The sequence below is a fragment of the Panthera leo genome, chromosome C1 (genome assembly GCF_018350215.1).
Source record: "Panthera leo isolate Ple1 chromosome C1, P.leo_Ple1_pat1.1, whole genome shotgun sequence".
Lineage (NCBI taxonomy): Eukaryota > Metazoa > Chordata > Mammalia > Carnivora > Felidae > Panthera > Panthera leo.
Genome location: NC_056686.1, coordinates 45,627,501 through 45,643,257, shown reverse-complemented (window position 1 = coordinate 45,643,257; position 15,757 = coordinate 45,627,501). Strand labels below are relative to the sequence as shown.

General features: G+C 44.4%; 1 protein-coding gene and 1 long non-coding RNA gene across 8 annotated transcripts in view; one reads left to right on the top strand and one right to left on the bottom strand.

Moving 5' to 3' along the window:
* FYB2 (FYN binding protein 2) overlaps positions 1 to 15,757 on the top strand; it is a 130,445-nt gene that overhangs the window by 82,239 nt on the left and 32,449 nt on the right. For all 6 annotated transcript variants that reach the window (XR_006205977.1, XR_006205976.1, XM_042951744.1 and 3 more), the window contains exons 7-9: positions 3,241 to 3,272; positions 6,849 to 6,951; positions 9,625 to 9,787. Coding sequence is in view for 4 of the 6 variants with exons in the window: in XM_042951744.1 (XP_042807678.1) it covers positions 3,241 to 3,272; positions 6,849 to 6,951; positions 9,625 to 9,787 (298 nt within the window). In the remaining 2 variants the exon portion in view is untranslated. The remainder of the gene's footprint in view (positions 1 to 3,240; positions 3,273 to 6,848; positions 6,952 to 9,624; positions 9,788 to 15,757) is intronic.
* LOC122227334 lies at positions 10 to 7,592 on the bottom strand. Of its 2 annotated transcripts, none has more exons than XR_006205978.1 (5): positions 7,486 to 7,592; positions 5,580 to 6,072; positions 4,584 to 4,747; positions 2,156 to 3,170; positions 10 to 482 (listed from the first exon to the last, which is right to left on the bottom strand). It is a non-coding gene; the product is annotated as an uncharacterized LOC122227334 (long non-coding RNA). The 2 variants fall into 2 exon arrangements; XR_006205979.1 differs by having other exon boundaries at positions 10 to 164.

Here is a 15,757-nt window from a genome sequence, read left to right as displayed (position 1 = left end):
ATTGTTTGCTCTTTTTACCAACTTTATAACTACAACAGGTATACAGAATTGATTGTAACGTATTTTGTTTTTATGAGCAAGGAGAAAAGCCTTTGCTTTTGGTTTTCCCCTGATTCCTGAGGGTTTTCCAAGACTCCAGCTGTTAAGATTCTGTAGCCTGAGGCCTGTAATAACAGAGATAGAAAATGTGGAAGGGGGAGAGAATCTGGTCCCAATCCATTCTAAGCCCCTTATCTATGGCGGCCAGCATCAACCGGCCTTTAATAACTGTCCCTTCAGAGAGAGGACTGCTGTGGCACAAGCCAAGTGTGCATATCTGTGCTTTCACGAGAATGACCAGCCCTTTGAAGGCACATTTGCTGGCTCCTTGTGGGCACAGTGTAGGTGCCACCTTGGAACAGCTTGATTAGGGTTCAGGCAGAATCACTGTTGGCCTCAATCCCAGCTCCTGGCTGTGTGATCTTGAACCTCCATTTCCTCACCTGTAAAATAGAGATAATAGAAGTACCCATGGGTGCCTGGGTGGCTCAGCGGGTGAAGCATCCGACTTTGGCTCAGGTCATGATCTCGCAGTTTGTGAGTTCGAGCCCCACATAGGGCTCTGTGCTGACAGCTCAGAGCCTGGAGCCGGCTGCGGATTGGGTGTCTCCCTCTCTCTGCCCCTCCCCTGCTCATACCCTGTCTCTCTCTCTCTGTCAAAAATAAATAATCATTTTATGGGGCGCCTGGGTGGCTCAGTTGGTTAAGCATCCGACTTTGGCTCAGGTCATGATCTCACAGTCTGTGAGTTCGAGTCCTGAGTCGGGCTCTGTGCTGACAGCTCAGAGCCTGGAGCCTCTTCAGATTCTGTGTCTTTCTCTCTCTCTCTCTCTCTGCCCCTCCCCCGCTCACACTCTGTTTCTGTCTCTCAAAAATAAATAAACATTAAAAAAAAATTTTAAATCATTTAAAAAATTTTTTAAAAAATAAAAAAGTACCAACATCTGGGGTCATTGTAGGAATGAGAATAAGGTAAATTCAGGTGAACAGTTTAATAGTAAGTGCTGGCTTTTGTTGCAGTCATGAGCCCCAGTTATGTCTGTGTAAAATGTGTATTCTCTGTAAGGACAGGAAGCATATGCCTTGTGGTTACCATATCTTCTGTAGTAGGTGCTCAGTAAATAAGGGGGTTCATCATCGCTGGGAGAACTCAGAGTAGGTAAGTGCCTGGCACACAGTAGGTGCTAACTTCATGTTGTGGGTCAGTTAAAGTTTACTCTTTTCTCATTGTCTTCATTTAGTCAAATCTTACATCTTTCTGCTTGCTTTCTTACACTTGCTGCAAAGGACTGTTCGTTAGTGGGTACACTTTATAGCTAGAAAACTATAAATGATTGTTGTTCTTATTAACAAGGGTAGAACCATTCTGATTTTAAAAAGTTTCCAGAAACAAGACCAAAAAAAAAAACTGGCTTCAGTTATCTGGCAACATCACCAAATGATAAACTTTTCTGCACAGGTGAAATCCATAAATAGCTAGAGTTAACCCATTCAAAATTTAAAAAGCTTGAAAGTATTTTTAACTTTTAAGTCTTAACTTAGAGACATGAATTGTGTTCACTCAGTATTTGTTTTTATTTATTTTGAGAGAGGGAGGAGGGAGGGAGGGCGGGAGAGGGAGAGAAAGCACAAGCAGGAGAGGCCCAGAGAGAAGGAGAGACAGAATCTCAGGCAGGCTCCACACCATCAGTGCAGAGCCCAATGTGGGGCTCAAACTCACGAACCGTGAGATCGTGCCATGAGCCAAGATCAAGAGTCGGATGCTTAACCCACTGCGCCACCCAGGCGCCCCTGTTGATCTCAGTATTCTTTTTTTTTTTTTTTTAATTTTATTTATTTATTTATTTATTTATTTATTTATTTATTTATTTTTTAAATGTTTATTTATTTTTGAGACAGAGACAGAGCATGAACAGGGGAGGGGCGGAGAGAGAGGGAGACACAGAATCTGAAACAGGCTCCAGGCTCTGAGCTGTCAGCACAGAGCCCGACGCGGGGCTCGAACTCACGGACTGTGAGATCATGACCTGAGCCGAAGTCGGACGCTTAACCGACCGAGCCACCCAGGCGCCCCGATCTCAGTATTCTTAACTGGGTGAGGGGAATCTGACTTCACCTTTTCTTGATGATGTGGAATCCTCTGGAACATAATGGACTGAGTGGGCATAGTTCACGCTCTTCTTGGTGAAATGCTTTTGGGCCCTTGTTAGGTGTTCGGAGCTAGATCCCTTCACATCCGACCACCACAAGGGTGTTTGCTGTCTCCTGTCGGACAGTTAGGATTTCTTTGTCAATACCTTTGTGTCTGGAAGGGAGTCTTTCACATGGAAAAGCATGTGCCGGGTCCTTATTGTGTGTCAGGCACTTGTGCAAATGTGGGAGCACTTAATCCTCAGTGTTCTCCACCGAGGTAGTATCTCTGCTTCATTTCCCAGGTGAGAACTCAAGGCTCAGAGAGAGAAAACAACCTGTGAGTAACGCAGCAGAGGTCCGTCTGATGTGTTATTTTACCTGCGCTGCCATCCAGTTTGTTAGAATTCTATGGAAAATAAAAACCAGTAGTCCCCGAATGAAGGCTTGTGGGGTTACCTTCAAAGGAGGGTAAATGAGCTATGAGGCTGGTCTTGGTGACAGCATTTTCGAGGCTTAGATATTTTCTGTTTTCTTCAGTATTCTTGTCTAGATTCAGAATAATGAATGAATCAGATCTGTGTGACGACTGAATAAACGAGGAGCTCTGTTGTGGTCACTGGGACGTAATTTTAACAGAGACAAATCTAGATCATATGAGAGCTGACTTTGGATCAAGGTGGGGCACAACCAGCAAGGGAGAGTCCCCAGAATGGCTTACATACTCATTTACCACTTCTGCCCACTGAAACATTGCCCCAATATCCCAAGCACATATTTCCTCAAGTGACCAGAAAGTCTTTCCTCTACAGAGGCCTTCCTGGAAAAGCATGCAGAGGACAATGAGTTCTTCTAAGCAAATTACACATTTCTTCTGGCGTGTGCCGTAGCTTTGGGGGTGCTTGTTTTCCTCTCATGGTTCCTGGAAATTTCTGTTGTCCGTGTCTGCCTTTGCTCTGTCCTCGGGCCTCACCTCATCTTTTGTTCAAGTCTCTAATGGGCTGTAACCAAACAACAAAGGCATGGTTTGGATTGATTTATGAAAATGACCAGTTTCCTCTTTACTTTCAGCCTTGGAAGAGTGGTCTCTGTGGAGAATTTAGGTGAGTTTTACCTTCAAATGGAAAAACATTTATCCAACCACTGACCCTCTGATGACTGAACTAGTTTTCCTCAATGGGCCAGCTGGGCAAACTGGCCTGGTTCAGCCTCCCTCGTGCCCCGCCAGGTGCCTGGTACAGAGAAGGTGCTCAGGGCTCCTGCACGGCCTTTGCCTCCTGCCTTGTTCTAGCCCACGCCAAACTCATCAGCAAACACTTACTGAGACCCCCAACGTCACTAGCCAGTCACTTTCTAACTGCGGGGACTGCAGCAGTGGTGCGATATGACCACTACCCTCAGGGGCTCCTGGGTTGTGGGAGTCACACAAATAGGCATAAAACGATCACGTGACTCCCCAAGACCTTAGCTTCCAGAATCCAGCGTGCTGTTTCGAGTCTCTGTGCCTTTACTCCCCAACTTGATGATCTGGCAAACATCGAGTGACCATCAGACACCCTCTCCTGTAAGAAACCTTCCTAATTCCCCTCCTTCAGAGAGAAGTACCCAGCCCCTTCCCTGTAAGGTCACAAGTTGGCGCTGACATTGCTGTATGTCATTTATTTGCTAACATGCCAGTTCATCCTCACTCTCCTCTACCTCCTTCCCGTCGGAGCTCCTTGTGAGGAGGGCCCATGTTGTCCTGTTCTTGGTATTGCTAAAACCTCTTTTACTGGTAGGTTCAGAGCACGGTCTTGGCAAGGGCATTACCGGCCTCTTACCCGCCTCTTCAGAGTCTGTGTCTGTCACTCTTCCCCTGGAGTTATTTTTAATACATTAGGGTAAACACGGTCAGTGAACTCTGGAGAAGTATCAAAATTTTCTGACCGAGGATACAAACGCAAGCAGTGGGTCATAGGGGAAGCCCGTTTCATGTTTCTCCTTGAGTTCTGGCCTGCCTGCCTCAATTCATGGTCCCCATAATTACCCTCTAGCAGGGTGCTGGGCACTTGGTAAGCACATGTCGAATGATTCATTCCATGTTTATTGAGCTTTACCCCTGTTCAGATGCCGCTAGATTCTGAAGTCCAAAAATGAGTAGAATATATTCTCTGCCTTTGGTTCAAGATGGGAGTGGAGGCCAGAATGGTTGGGGGTCAGGAGCTATTTGGAGGCAGATGACCACATAAGTAGGACTTTGCAATATAATATAATCACTGCTAAGAGGTTATAGAAGCCCAGAGATGAGGCTCTGGGCCCCCTTTCTTGAAGAGTTGACAGTTGAGTTTATTCTTGAAAGACCTGTAGGAATTGGCCCGGTGAAAATGTCAGAATGTATGTTCCAGGCCCAAGGAAAAGTAGGAGCAAACACATACTGTTCAACAGTGAGGCTGGTCCAGAAATCCACAAACAAAGATCAGGCCCGAGCATAAGGTGCAGTGTGGGAGCAGCAGGAACGAAGCCAGGGGCACATACAGAGCGGGATCCAGGAGGTCCCACGCTGTCTATTTGCCATTTAGACCAGCCCCATCCGATGGAACTATAAGGCAAACCACAGATGTCATTTAAGAGTTTTCTAGTAGCTGTATGTTAAAAAGTAAAAAGAAACAGGTGAAATTAATGTATTTCATTGATCCCAGTATACCAAAATATCCTTTCAACATGTAATCAATACTGAGGTATTTTATAGTATTGTATTCATGCCAAGTCTTCAAGATCCAGATATGTTTTATACTTCCAGCTCATTTTGAACCTGATACATTTCAAGTGCTCAAGAGCCACACCTGGATAGTAGTCACTATTGGGTGGCACAGATTTAGACTTTATACTATAGATCGGGGGGAATTACAAGTTTCAAAGCAGGGATAATGTACCCCATTTCCTTAGAGTCTCCCTAGAACTCACAATACCGAATTGGATTTGATAACCATTTATGGAGGTCCAGTTGTGTAGAAAGTACCAGACAAGGGCCTGAGGGACAGGAAGATAGGTTACAAAGGACATAATGTCAACAAGGCAGTTAATGCTTTAGGAGAAATACCAGCAGTGTGTGGTGAGAACAGGAGAATTGGGTACTTCTGACATAGCAAATGCTTCCATGAAGAAAAGTACACTGACAATTATTGAGGGCCCATTATGTGCTCTGAACAGTGCTAGGCTTTCAACATTTTTATCACATTTCATTCTCATGGTAACCGTGGAGACTGGCACTGTGACCATTCATTTATAAATGATACAATTTGATTTTTTAGACAGGTAAGTCTTAGACTTTCAGAAAGGGGGATGTTGGGGATTAGAACCCAGCCCTCCTTCACAGCCCCTGATCATCACAGAACTAGCATATGGCCTTAAAGGTGGGCGTGAGTGCTCACTTTTGAGATGCATGAAGGAAACTCCTTAAAACTCTTGCCGTTGTCGTTCAGAACAGCGCTCTCTCTGGTGCTTTTCCTCCTGTGGTGGCCCCTCTCTGATTTTCTTTGAGGGCTCCTCTCCTTCTGCCTTCCATATAATTGTGGCTGTAAATCTAGTTCACTATGCCAGAAGCAGAAGTTCTCATATTGGTGTTGATGTTCTCCAGCATTCTGTCCCTTGGTCCTCTGTCCTGGTTCTTCATGACACCGTCCACCCTGCCTCTCTTACACTCCCTCCAGTGCAGCTGCCATCTGTATTCTCGTGCATGGAGGTCATTCGTTTCCTTCGGGAATACTAAGTACCACTCTGTGCCAGGACTGTGCTATTGCCGCCATGGATTACACAGCACTAGTGCTGGGATACAGAAATCACAGAGCTCTGCCTCCTTGTAACTTGTTAGTTTATAAGGCAAAGTGAACGAACTGGAGGCAGATCCATAGACAATGCGTTAAGCTACAAGATGGAAGGACACATTATTGGGGCAGCAGATAAGAAGGTAGGACTGGGAGAATCAGGAAAGGATTCTTGGAGGTAAGATTCGGAGAAATTCAGACACATTGAGAACAAATTGCCGTCATGTTTTCCAGCAATAGAAGATGTGGAAGGCATGTCTGATAAGGGAAATAGTAAATAAAAAGGGAGATTTGCAGGGTACCTGGGTGATTGTCGGTTAAGCATCGGACTCTAGACTTCAGTTCGGGTCATGATCTCATGGTCGTGAGATCGAGCCCCGCGTCAGGGTCTGCGTTGACTTCACGGAGCCTGCTTGGGATCCTCTCTCTGCTCCCCCCACCCCCACCCCCCGCCAAAAAAAAGAAAAAAACTTAAAAAGATAAAAGAAAGAACTGCTTGAACTAGGCTGGTAGGTTTGGGGAATGTGAGAGTCTAGAGCAAAAGTGGAGGGAAGGAGCAGAGGGAGACGAGGTTGGAAAGAAAGGTTGTGGTAAGATCACAATGGGCTTATATTTTATCCTGTAGTCAATGGCGAGTTCCTAGGGAGATTTTAAGGAGGGATTCGTTCTGGCATTGACTGGAGCAGATAGAAACTCAACGAGATGATCTAATGAGTGACCTGATCCTCATCTTAGAAGAAGGTGGGGAGAGAAGAGGGATTATTGATGTCTGTTTAAATTCATTTTTTCCATTCATTTCATTAAAGTGGGGGGGGGCACACTGTGATCTAAACACTCTAAACCTGACTTTTTCCCTGCTATCTCTTCACATCTAAGCCCTACACATGAAGATGAAGGTAAAAAAGAGAAGGAAAAGGAGCTGTGTGAATTGGCACCTCGAAAACCAGAAAGGGATCTACATTCAAGCCGTCTTTTCGAGGTATCCGTGTTCTAGGGTTCCGGGCCAACAGAACAGTCCAGCCATGTTGTAGGAGCAGTTCATGGAGGGACCTTTCCGAGGCTGTGACAGCAGCTGTCCAGAGTCAGAAGACGCAGCGGGTGTTGGGTGTTTTACCAAAGAAATAAACGTGACCGTAACACAGAACTCTAGCCTTGGATTTTCCACTCAGTAGTCCTGAAGCAGGCCTTAGGAGACGGGCTGGGACTAGTGTGGATTCAGCCAAGTGCTCTGGGGGCAAGACATAAAGGGACAGCCATTCAGGTGCTCTGCCCTGCAAAAGAAGGAGCCTGGAGGAGGGGCCTCCTTCAGGTGCGTACTCCGGCTTGAAACAACTTCCTTTCTCAGCTAGGCCATCTCATGTGGAAAAGAAAAAGAAATAATCTGTACCCAGGTATCATCTTCAGCCCCATCCTGATTCTGTCTCGCTAGTGATGATAAAAAGAAGTAATGTACGTAAAAGTGCTTGGTAAACCCTAAGCTACCATAAAAATGAAAGGTGTTGTTAGTTATTACCTGTCCGCAAATACCGCCTATATGCGTGTCTCTGTATCCATTTGACACTGTCCCCTTCAGAACGGCTGGAGTGGTCAGAGGCCTCGACAGTTGCTACCACCTCGGCAGTTGTACCGCTCAGAACATTCTAAGAACCTATTTGAGATGTGCCTACCTTATGACCTCAGATCGTTTCAGTTCCATCGGCAGGGCTTGGGTGAATCCAACAGGTCGTCAGTGTTGTGGGCCTGGAGACCCAGGCTGGCCGGGTTGTGTGTTTATAGGGTGTCACAAAGCAGCGTAATTCAAGGAAGAAATAAGTCACGAATTATGAAAGGCAGGGACCAGAGTTAGGGGGGTGGCGTTGCACATGAGGCCGGAGAGAGGGCAAGCACGTAAGTGGGCGATGAGGCCGAGGTCAGGAAGGGGTTAATCAGGAGCATGCAAAAGGCAATAGGGGAGCAAGGTTAGGGATACTGACCGCGAAAGAGCAAAAGTGGGGATTTGTTCTTCATCCGTGCTCGCTGTTTGACAAGAGCCAGGTATGGGGTCAGGCCACCACTAAAGGGACATATTCCTGCTTTCCGAGAGTGGATTTGAGTTTGGGAATCAAAAGTATTTGGATTCTGTTACATAAACGTGGTGGGTGGAGTAGCAGTGGTGTTCGGGGTCAGATGTAAATGGTAAGTCAGTAAAAACATAATCTGTGGCTCAAACTGAGCCTCCTCGGAAGCATTCCCAAAGACAGCCCGAGGGGAGCCCTGCCCCACTTTATTAGGGGCCACAGCGAAGGAAGGCACGTGTATGAAACTGACTTTCTTCCCTGTCATTTTCCCCCATTAAAAACTTCATTCTTGGCTGTGTGACTTAAAAGAATGCCCCTCCTTGTACTGGCCTTTGAGTTTGCCCAGGTCCCACCAAGACCTGGGGAGACCCCATCGTTTATATCTGTTAAATACGTCAGCTTTTTCCCAGTTACTCTCAAGAGGTTATTGTCCTGGTCAAGCCTCCCGCCCACTTGGAGCCGGAAGGACCGTAATCTCCTCTCCCACTGTCGTCCGACAGATGGCCAGAAATGCTGTAATTCCCCTTGGTCCTTCCAGGGCCTCTTCCTGGTAATCCATCCAGATCTTTCTGAAATGCACATCCGTTCGGGTTGCTGCCCGAGGCTCAGTGGAGCCCACAGGTGGCCTCGCCCACAAGACCCTGCATCACTCAGCCTCATTCTGTCCCATCTTTCACATCTCTTTTTTCCCCTCTTCCTTCCACTCCGCCCTCAGCGTCAGCCTCCATATTCTGGTCTGAGGACACTAACCCTTGACCAGACCCCCGTGGCTTTGCTCGTGCTGATTTGTGCATCGGGTCTTCTTTTATCCCCTCAGTCGATCTCTTACTTACATTTTAAAATACGCTTTAATAAGACCTGCTTTGGTAGTCTTTCCCCATCCTGTCTCCCAGCCTAGAGAACTGACCTCCCCTCCTCTGCTTCCGTCTCAGTGAACAATACAACTGTAAATAGCGCTGGCCCTGTGGTACCTTAATTGTTCCTGTGCATAGTCTCCGTGATCGCTGTAGAGGCCACCCTGCCTGTTGTATCAATCACCAGAACTCAGTGTTGGTGTCTGACAAACCCTGGAGGGAGGAGGGATGAAAGGAAGTGAGGAGGAACAGAAAAATGGCAGGCGGGAAGATGAAATGTCAGGCAGAAGGAACACAGCATCCCTCGGTGGTCAAGAGAACGGGGCTCTGAGCTCAAGCCCTGCCCTGGTCGACTATTAGCTGTGAGACCAGAGGCCAGTTATTTAACCCTTCTAAACTCTTTATCGCATGGACTAATATTTTCCTAATGGGGTGTCATGGGGATGAGGTGAGATTAAATATAGGAAGAGCCTGCTTTGTCAGTGCTGTGTTTCATGCTGGTTGCCTCCAGGCGGGGGTGGGGAGGGGGGCTGCCTCCGTGCCGGGCCTTCGGTGACCATTCAGAGGCGAGCCAAAGACATCGTATGCATCCTTGTGAAACTTAGTCTAGGGAGACTGCGTTCAGTACCATAAGAGATCATTGCCATCCGTGAGAAATGAATGAATGAACAGCACAAGTCAGTGAAACACAGAGCAGGTAAATCCGAATTCAGCAGCACTCTCCCTGTTGCGTGCATTTAGGGGGCTGCCTCTGGAGGGATGCTGGGAAGAAACAAGGTGACGAAGGTCCACGGAGGCAGCAGGAGCCTGCTGCCCGGGAAACAGGACACTGGGAGCATCATCGCTGTCCAGACAAAGCCCCGCCCCCATGACCCAAAGCTGGCCAGACACTCCTTAAGCCACGGTAAGTTGTGTTCTTCCTGGTTCTCTTCACCGTCACCACATGATTCTAAAGTTGTGCGTGTCCACGATTGTAGATTAGTTTATAAATATTGAACATCTGTTATGTACCGGGTAACTCGCCTTAGTGACACGGGTATGCACATCATGGAAAGAGCACTGGATGTAGAAGGAGACCAGAGTTCAAATCTTACTGGCTATGTAAGAAATAACTTCATATTCCTGCAGTGTTGCTTCATGCATAAAAAGGGCTCATACTGTGGACCTCACAGGGGTTTTGTCAGGGCCAGATCTGACCGTATGTCACATAATAGGTACTCAGCAAATACTTTCTTTGTGTGTCTGCCAGCTCCTGTTGTTTTTTGTGGGCCAAAATAATTGACACAGTATGATTAGCTGACTTTATTGAGGTTGTGTTTTACTTCATGTTAGTCAAGACTCTTGATTATAGGTAACAATAATCACATCATATTGTGTTAAGCAAAAAAAAAAAAAAAAAAAAAAGGAGGCTCACTTTGAGGAAAGTCTGGCCATGGCGGGATCCACGTCCGCAGATAGAATACAAAGACTCAATATTACTTCTCCTCCTCTTGGCTTTTACCCCCCTGGCATGGCTCCATTTTCAGACAAATCCTACCCTTCCGGAGGCAAGATGGCTTCTAGCATTAACGGGCTTATACCCTATCCACTTGGGAACCCCAGGGGAACACTAGAAATTATAACCTTCTCACCCATTAGGAGAAAAGGCCCAGATCTGGGTTTACTGGCTCCGATTGGGTCACATGTCATCACTGATCCAGCCATCATGAATGGGAGCTAGGATGCTGTGGTTGGCCCAGCCTGTGCCATACACTCACCCCTGGAGCTGGGGGCAGAGTCACTTCTACCAAAACTGAGTAACTCAGATTGAAGGATTTCCCAAGCAAAAGGAAAGGGCTGTTATCGGGGAGAAAAAGAAGATAGCAGGTAGACAAAACAGATGTCCGCTCCAGCCCAATAAACCATGGCAAACCACTGACATTTCACATGTTACAAATCAGTTATGAGAAGAATAAAAACACAGTGATCACGAGATGGACTCAGGGCCCCTTAAAATCTGCCTTTGGACTAGTTGGCCACATCCCTGCATACTCTGCTATATTCTGTATTTCCCAAGTCACGTGTTGAAATGCCCCTGTAATTTTGCCCAATCTCTGTCTGGAATTCTCTAATTCTCTACCTCCTGATGTCCTAGGCATCCTTCAAGATCTGTCTTAAAAGTCACTTCTTGGGACGCCTGGGTGGCTCAGTCGGTTAGGCGGCTGACTTCAGTTCAGGTCATGATCTCGCAGTCTGTGGGTTCGAGCCCCGGGTCGGGCTCTGTGCTGACAGCTCAGAGCCTGGAGCCTGCTTCCGATTCTGTGTCTCCCTCTCTCTCTGCCCCTCCCCTGCATGCTCTCTGTCTCTTTCTCAAATAATAAACATTAAAGAAAAACAATTTTTTTAAAAAGTCACTTCTTCTGAGGTCTCCCTTACTTCTGTCCATCCTCCTCTTCCCTGCTCTCCAGGGACAGAATTCCTCACTCCTTTCTGATTCCATCACATGAAAACAGCAACCGAATGACCACATTTCCACATTAGGCTTTAGAGTGAAGCAGTTCTAGGACCCAGGACCACTGTATGCTAATCCCATAACCTTGGGAGGTTTATGGACTTTCATATGCAAATGAGAATAATACGCCTTATTTTCCAAGGCCCATTTGTCAATGCACATAAAGTATCTAGTTAGTGTGCTCAGTTAGTGTTAGTTCTCTTCGTTTATTTCCTCATCTAAAAAAAGCAGAGCATCCCTTACGTTACAATTCATGGGCTATGTGTCTGTCTCCCATGGTACACCGTGGGCACCACGCGATCAGAGACCATGTGGTATTTTTCTCTGTATTTCTGCAACCTGGAACAGTGTCTTGCACACTGGAGAACCCCCGACAAAATGTTGTGAAAGGAAGGAATAAAAGAAGAAATCCAACTTCAGTGTGACTGTGGTAGATTGGACAACCTGAATAATTGTCTCGACTAAGACAAGTAAAGGTTACATTTTTGGAAGATGTATTAAAGTATCACAGAACTGATATAAAAAGAAAGCATCCGCATATTTGCAGGAACCGGGAGCCCTGGAAGGTGAATGCCAGAGCTACACTTGGCCTGAGGGTTTTTATTGAGCTCCAAATCCCTTGAGCCCCTGTTTTGACGGAGTGTTACGCAGAGGACAGGAGCTATATCCCGGGGCCTGCCCCGAGTGAGCTTATAATAGGAGACTCCTGTATAACGTCAGGACCTCAAAGGATTATGTCCACATAGAATGAATGAGACTCTGCCCATAGTTTAAAATGCTGTATTGCGTTCTTATAAATGTGTTATAAAAGGCTAGATCTCAAATGTTATGAACATGATAAATTTTTTTTTTCAAAAATAAATGTGACAACAGGGGGGGAAAAAGACATTTCTGGTGATATTAATGACACATGAGAAAGCACAGAGTTGGCATAAAATCAAAACCATGCCTTGAGAAGTGGGTAGACTGAATTTGGAGTATAGCAAAAAAAAAAAAAAAAAAAGAAAAAAAGGAGAGGAAGACAAGTTGAAGTTAATAAAAGAGTTAAAGGAGAGCCCTGAATAGGGGGCTGAAAGCTGTTTTCACGCAATTATGGACTGCCCACGAGGAGTCACTATAGATTTGAGGATTATGCCGTGAAGAAAACAGTGCAAAGAAGATTATTCTGAGTAATCTGTACATAACGCACAGGCCGCGAAAGCACAAAGGGAGTCGCTGGGTCCATTAATGGCTCTTTGCAGTACTTGTTTCAATAGCATAAAATGCTTAGTCAAGGAGAGTGGGCAGGAAAACAGAAAATTTTGAGAAGAAAAAGACAATGGCGTGTCTTTCTATACTCCTATGCAAATAGGCCTCTTGTAAAAACGAACAATCTAAAAAAAGTATTGCTTCAGAGAGCCGAAACCAGTCCGTTTTGACCCTGATGCTGGCTGAAGGGAAAAAAAAAAAAAAAAAAAAAAAAAGATTCCCATGAGCTGATCGTCTTGCCCACCTGCATTTCAAATCCCCACTACTATGTGTGTGGTCCAGAGGAAACCCAATTTAGTCTAATGTGTATCAACTTGTGAGCCCTCCCAGATCACTGCTAGAAGCACACAAAATCCTCTTTGATGCAGCCTCCTTCCATCCTAGGTTTCAAGTAATTCCACAATGTATACTTTTAAAAATTAACAGTTCATAGGCCACAATTACTAAACACACAAGCAAACAAGTCACGGTGATTGGAGACCAGCAGAACAACAGACAACAGGAACCAACCTGAAAGATAGTACAGATATGAGAGTTGTTAAATACAAAACATCATAGTAGATTTTAAAAAGTAAAAAGAATAGGAACAGGGGACAAACAGAATTGATAGAGATAAACAGTAATTTGATAAAGTGATATAGAAAGGGAGTGATATCAGATTAGACACGGGTGAATAGGAAATTAAGGAACTAGGAGATAGATTCAGAGAAATTATCCCAACATAGTCCGTAGGGAATGATAGGAAAGAATGAGAGGATAAGAATCCTCAAGGATAAAAGAAAAAAATCTTAAAAGTGACATCAAGTCAGAGTTCTACAAAGGGGCCTTAGAAAGAGTTGAAAGTGGAAAAAGTAAAAAGATAATGTCTCATCATTTTCTAGAATTGTGGAAAGATAATCAGTTTGTAGTTGAAGAAGCCCCAAAGTTCTCAAGCAGGATAAATAAAAGAACACACCTAGTTAGATCTTAAAGAAACTGAAGAATAAGAAAATATCTTCAAAGCAAACAAAGAAAAAGGTCAGTCACCCAGAAAGAAACAAGCAGGCTGACTGCTGAGTTCTCAACAAGACTGTGTAACTTGAATACAGTGCAGCCGAAGGATCCTGAGTGTCTGTCTAGAATTGTGCAGCCCGTGCAAATGCAGGTCAACAGTATAAGAAAAATTAAGGTATTTTCAGACAAAAAGAGACTTTTATCACCAAATGAAATCTCTAAAGGAGATTCTAAAGCATATACTTCAGGCAGAAGTAAGGTAATCCTGGATAGAGAATTTTGGATGCAAGAAAAAAGCTGACCAAAAATATCAACTGAAAAAAAAAAAAAAAAACCACCAAGAACATAAAACTGGGGAGAGGGGAAAAAATACTGAACATTAATAGCACATACTTTGAGAAGGTAACTCACAAAGCAGTCTAAGGTTTTTAATTGTAGCATTAATTTACGTTAGCCTTAGAAGAGCATAGCTAGGATATATTCATCAAAAGATACCAGAGTGAAATGGCAAGAGCAGAGTGGAAGATGTTATTTGATATACAGATATCTAGAGAGAGAGAGAGAGATCTGTACATACAGATATATGACAAAGGACTCAGATGGAATATATAAAGCTTCTGTGAACGTCACTGTACCCAGAAAATATAAAAAAAAAAAAAAAATCAGGGGCACCTGCGTGATTCAGTCGGTTAAGCATCCAACATTTGATTTTAGCTCAGGTCGTGATTTCACAGTTCGTGAGTTTCAGCCCCATGCTGACAGTGCACAGCCCGCTTGGGATTCTTTCTTTCTGTCTTTCTCTGCCCCTTCCCCCATTTGCACATGCGTTCATGGCCCCCTCTCTCTCAAAATAAATAAATAAACTTAAGAAGAATAGAAATCAGAAAAATGAAATTAGGAAAATGCTTGAACAGGTACTTCACTCGAAGATATTCAAAAAGTAAATACATAATAAAGAGCTCTTCATTAAGTCGTGGGGAAAGTGAAATGAAACCTACAATGGGGTATCGCTACCTGCCCACCCAAAATGGCTAAAGTAAAAAGGACTAAAAATACCAAGTGTTAGTGAAGCTGTGGAGCAGCTAGAACTCTCCTACACTTGCTGGGACTGTGAACTGGGGTACTCACCTTGGAAAACCGTCTGGCAGTATCTATTAAAGTCCGGCGTATGGCTATGACTGGCAACGCCGTGCCTGTTCTTGTACCAATAGAAATGCATCCTTCAGTCTACCAAGATAGATACAAGATGTTCATAGCAGAACTTTTTATAATAGCCTCACGCTGGAAACTGTCCACGTGTCCATCTAAAGTACAATGAATAAATGTAGTGTATTCACACAATGGAATAGTTATGGGAAGGAACAAATTACAGCTATATGCAACAACACAGATGAATGTCATGGAGTATTGAAGTAGGTGACACCAAAGAAAACATTCTGAATGATTCCATTAATAAAAGTTCAGAAACAAGCAGAATTTACTTCATGCGTTAGGCGTTAACGATGGTGGCTACCCTTTTGAGAAGGAATGACGACCAGAACAGAGCATGGGAGGGGCTCGGGGGGGCACTGGCAGTGTTAGGTTTTTGAAATATGTGCTCCATGCATGAATATGTTCAACTTGGGAAAAACCATTGAGCTGTACTCTTAGGATGTGTGCTTTTTCCCGTGTGTTAGAAGTAAAATTGAAAATATACTCGGGTAACTTCTAAACAAATGGAAACTTCCAAACAAATAGAAAAGAAAAAAGAATAAAGAGAAGAAATTTCAGTCAAGAAAGAGGAGGATGAAGGGGAAGAAAAAACAAATAACAAGTATGTAATGAGACACTAGATAGAAAATTTAAAATATCAGTACACTATAACTAAAAATTCAGTACAGAAAACACTTCTGTTAGAAGACCTATCTATTCAAATCATTTAATATTAAAAAATATTGGAGTGCCTTTTATGTGCCCGGCACTGGTCCGGGGGCTGGGGGTGTAGTAGTCGACAAAACTGATAAAAATTCCTATCCTCACAGAGGTTGCATTCTAATCAGAGGAGACAGATCATAAATATATAAACAATAAAATATCCACTATATGGAATGGCAGTAAATGTTACAGGGAAAAAGATAAGGCAAGGAAAGAGAATCAGGAAAG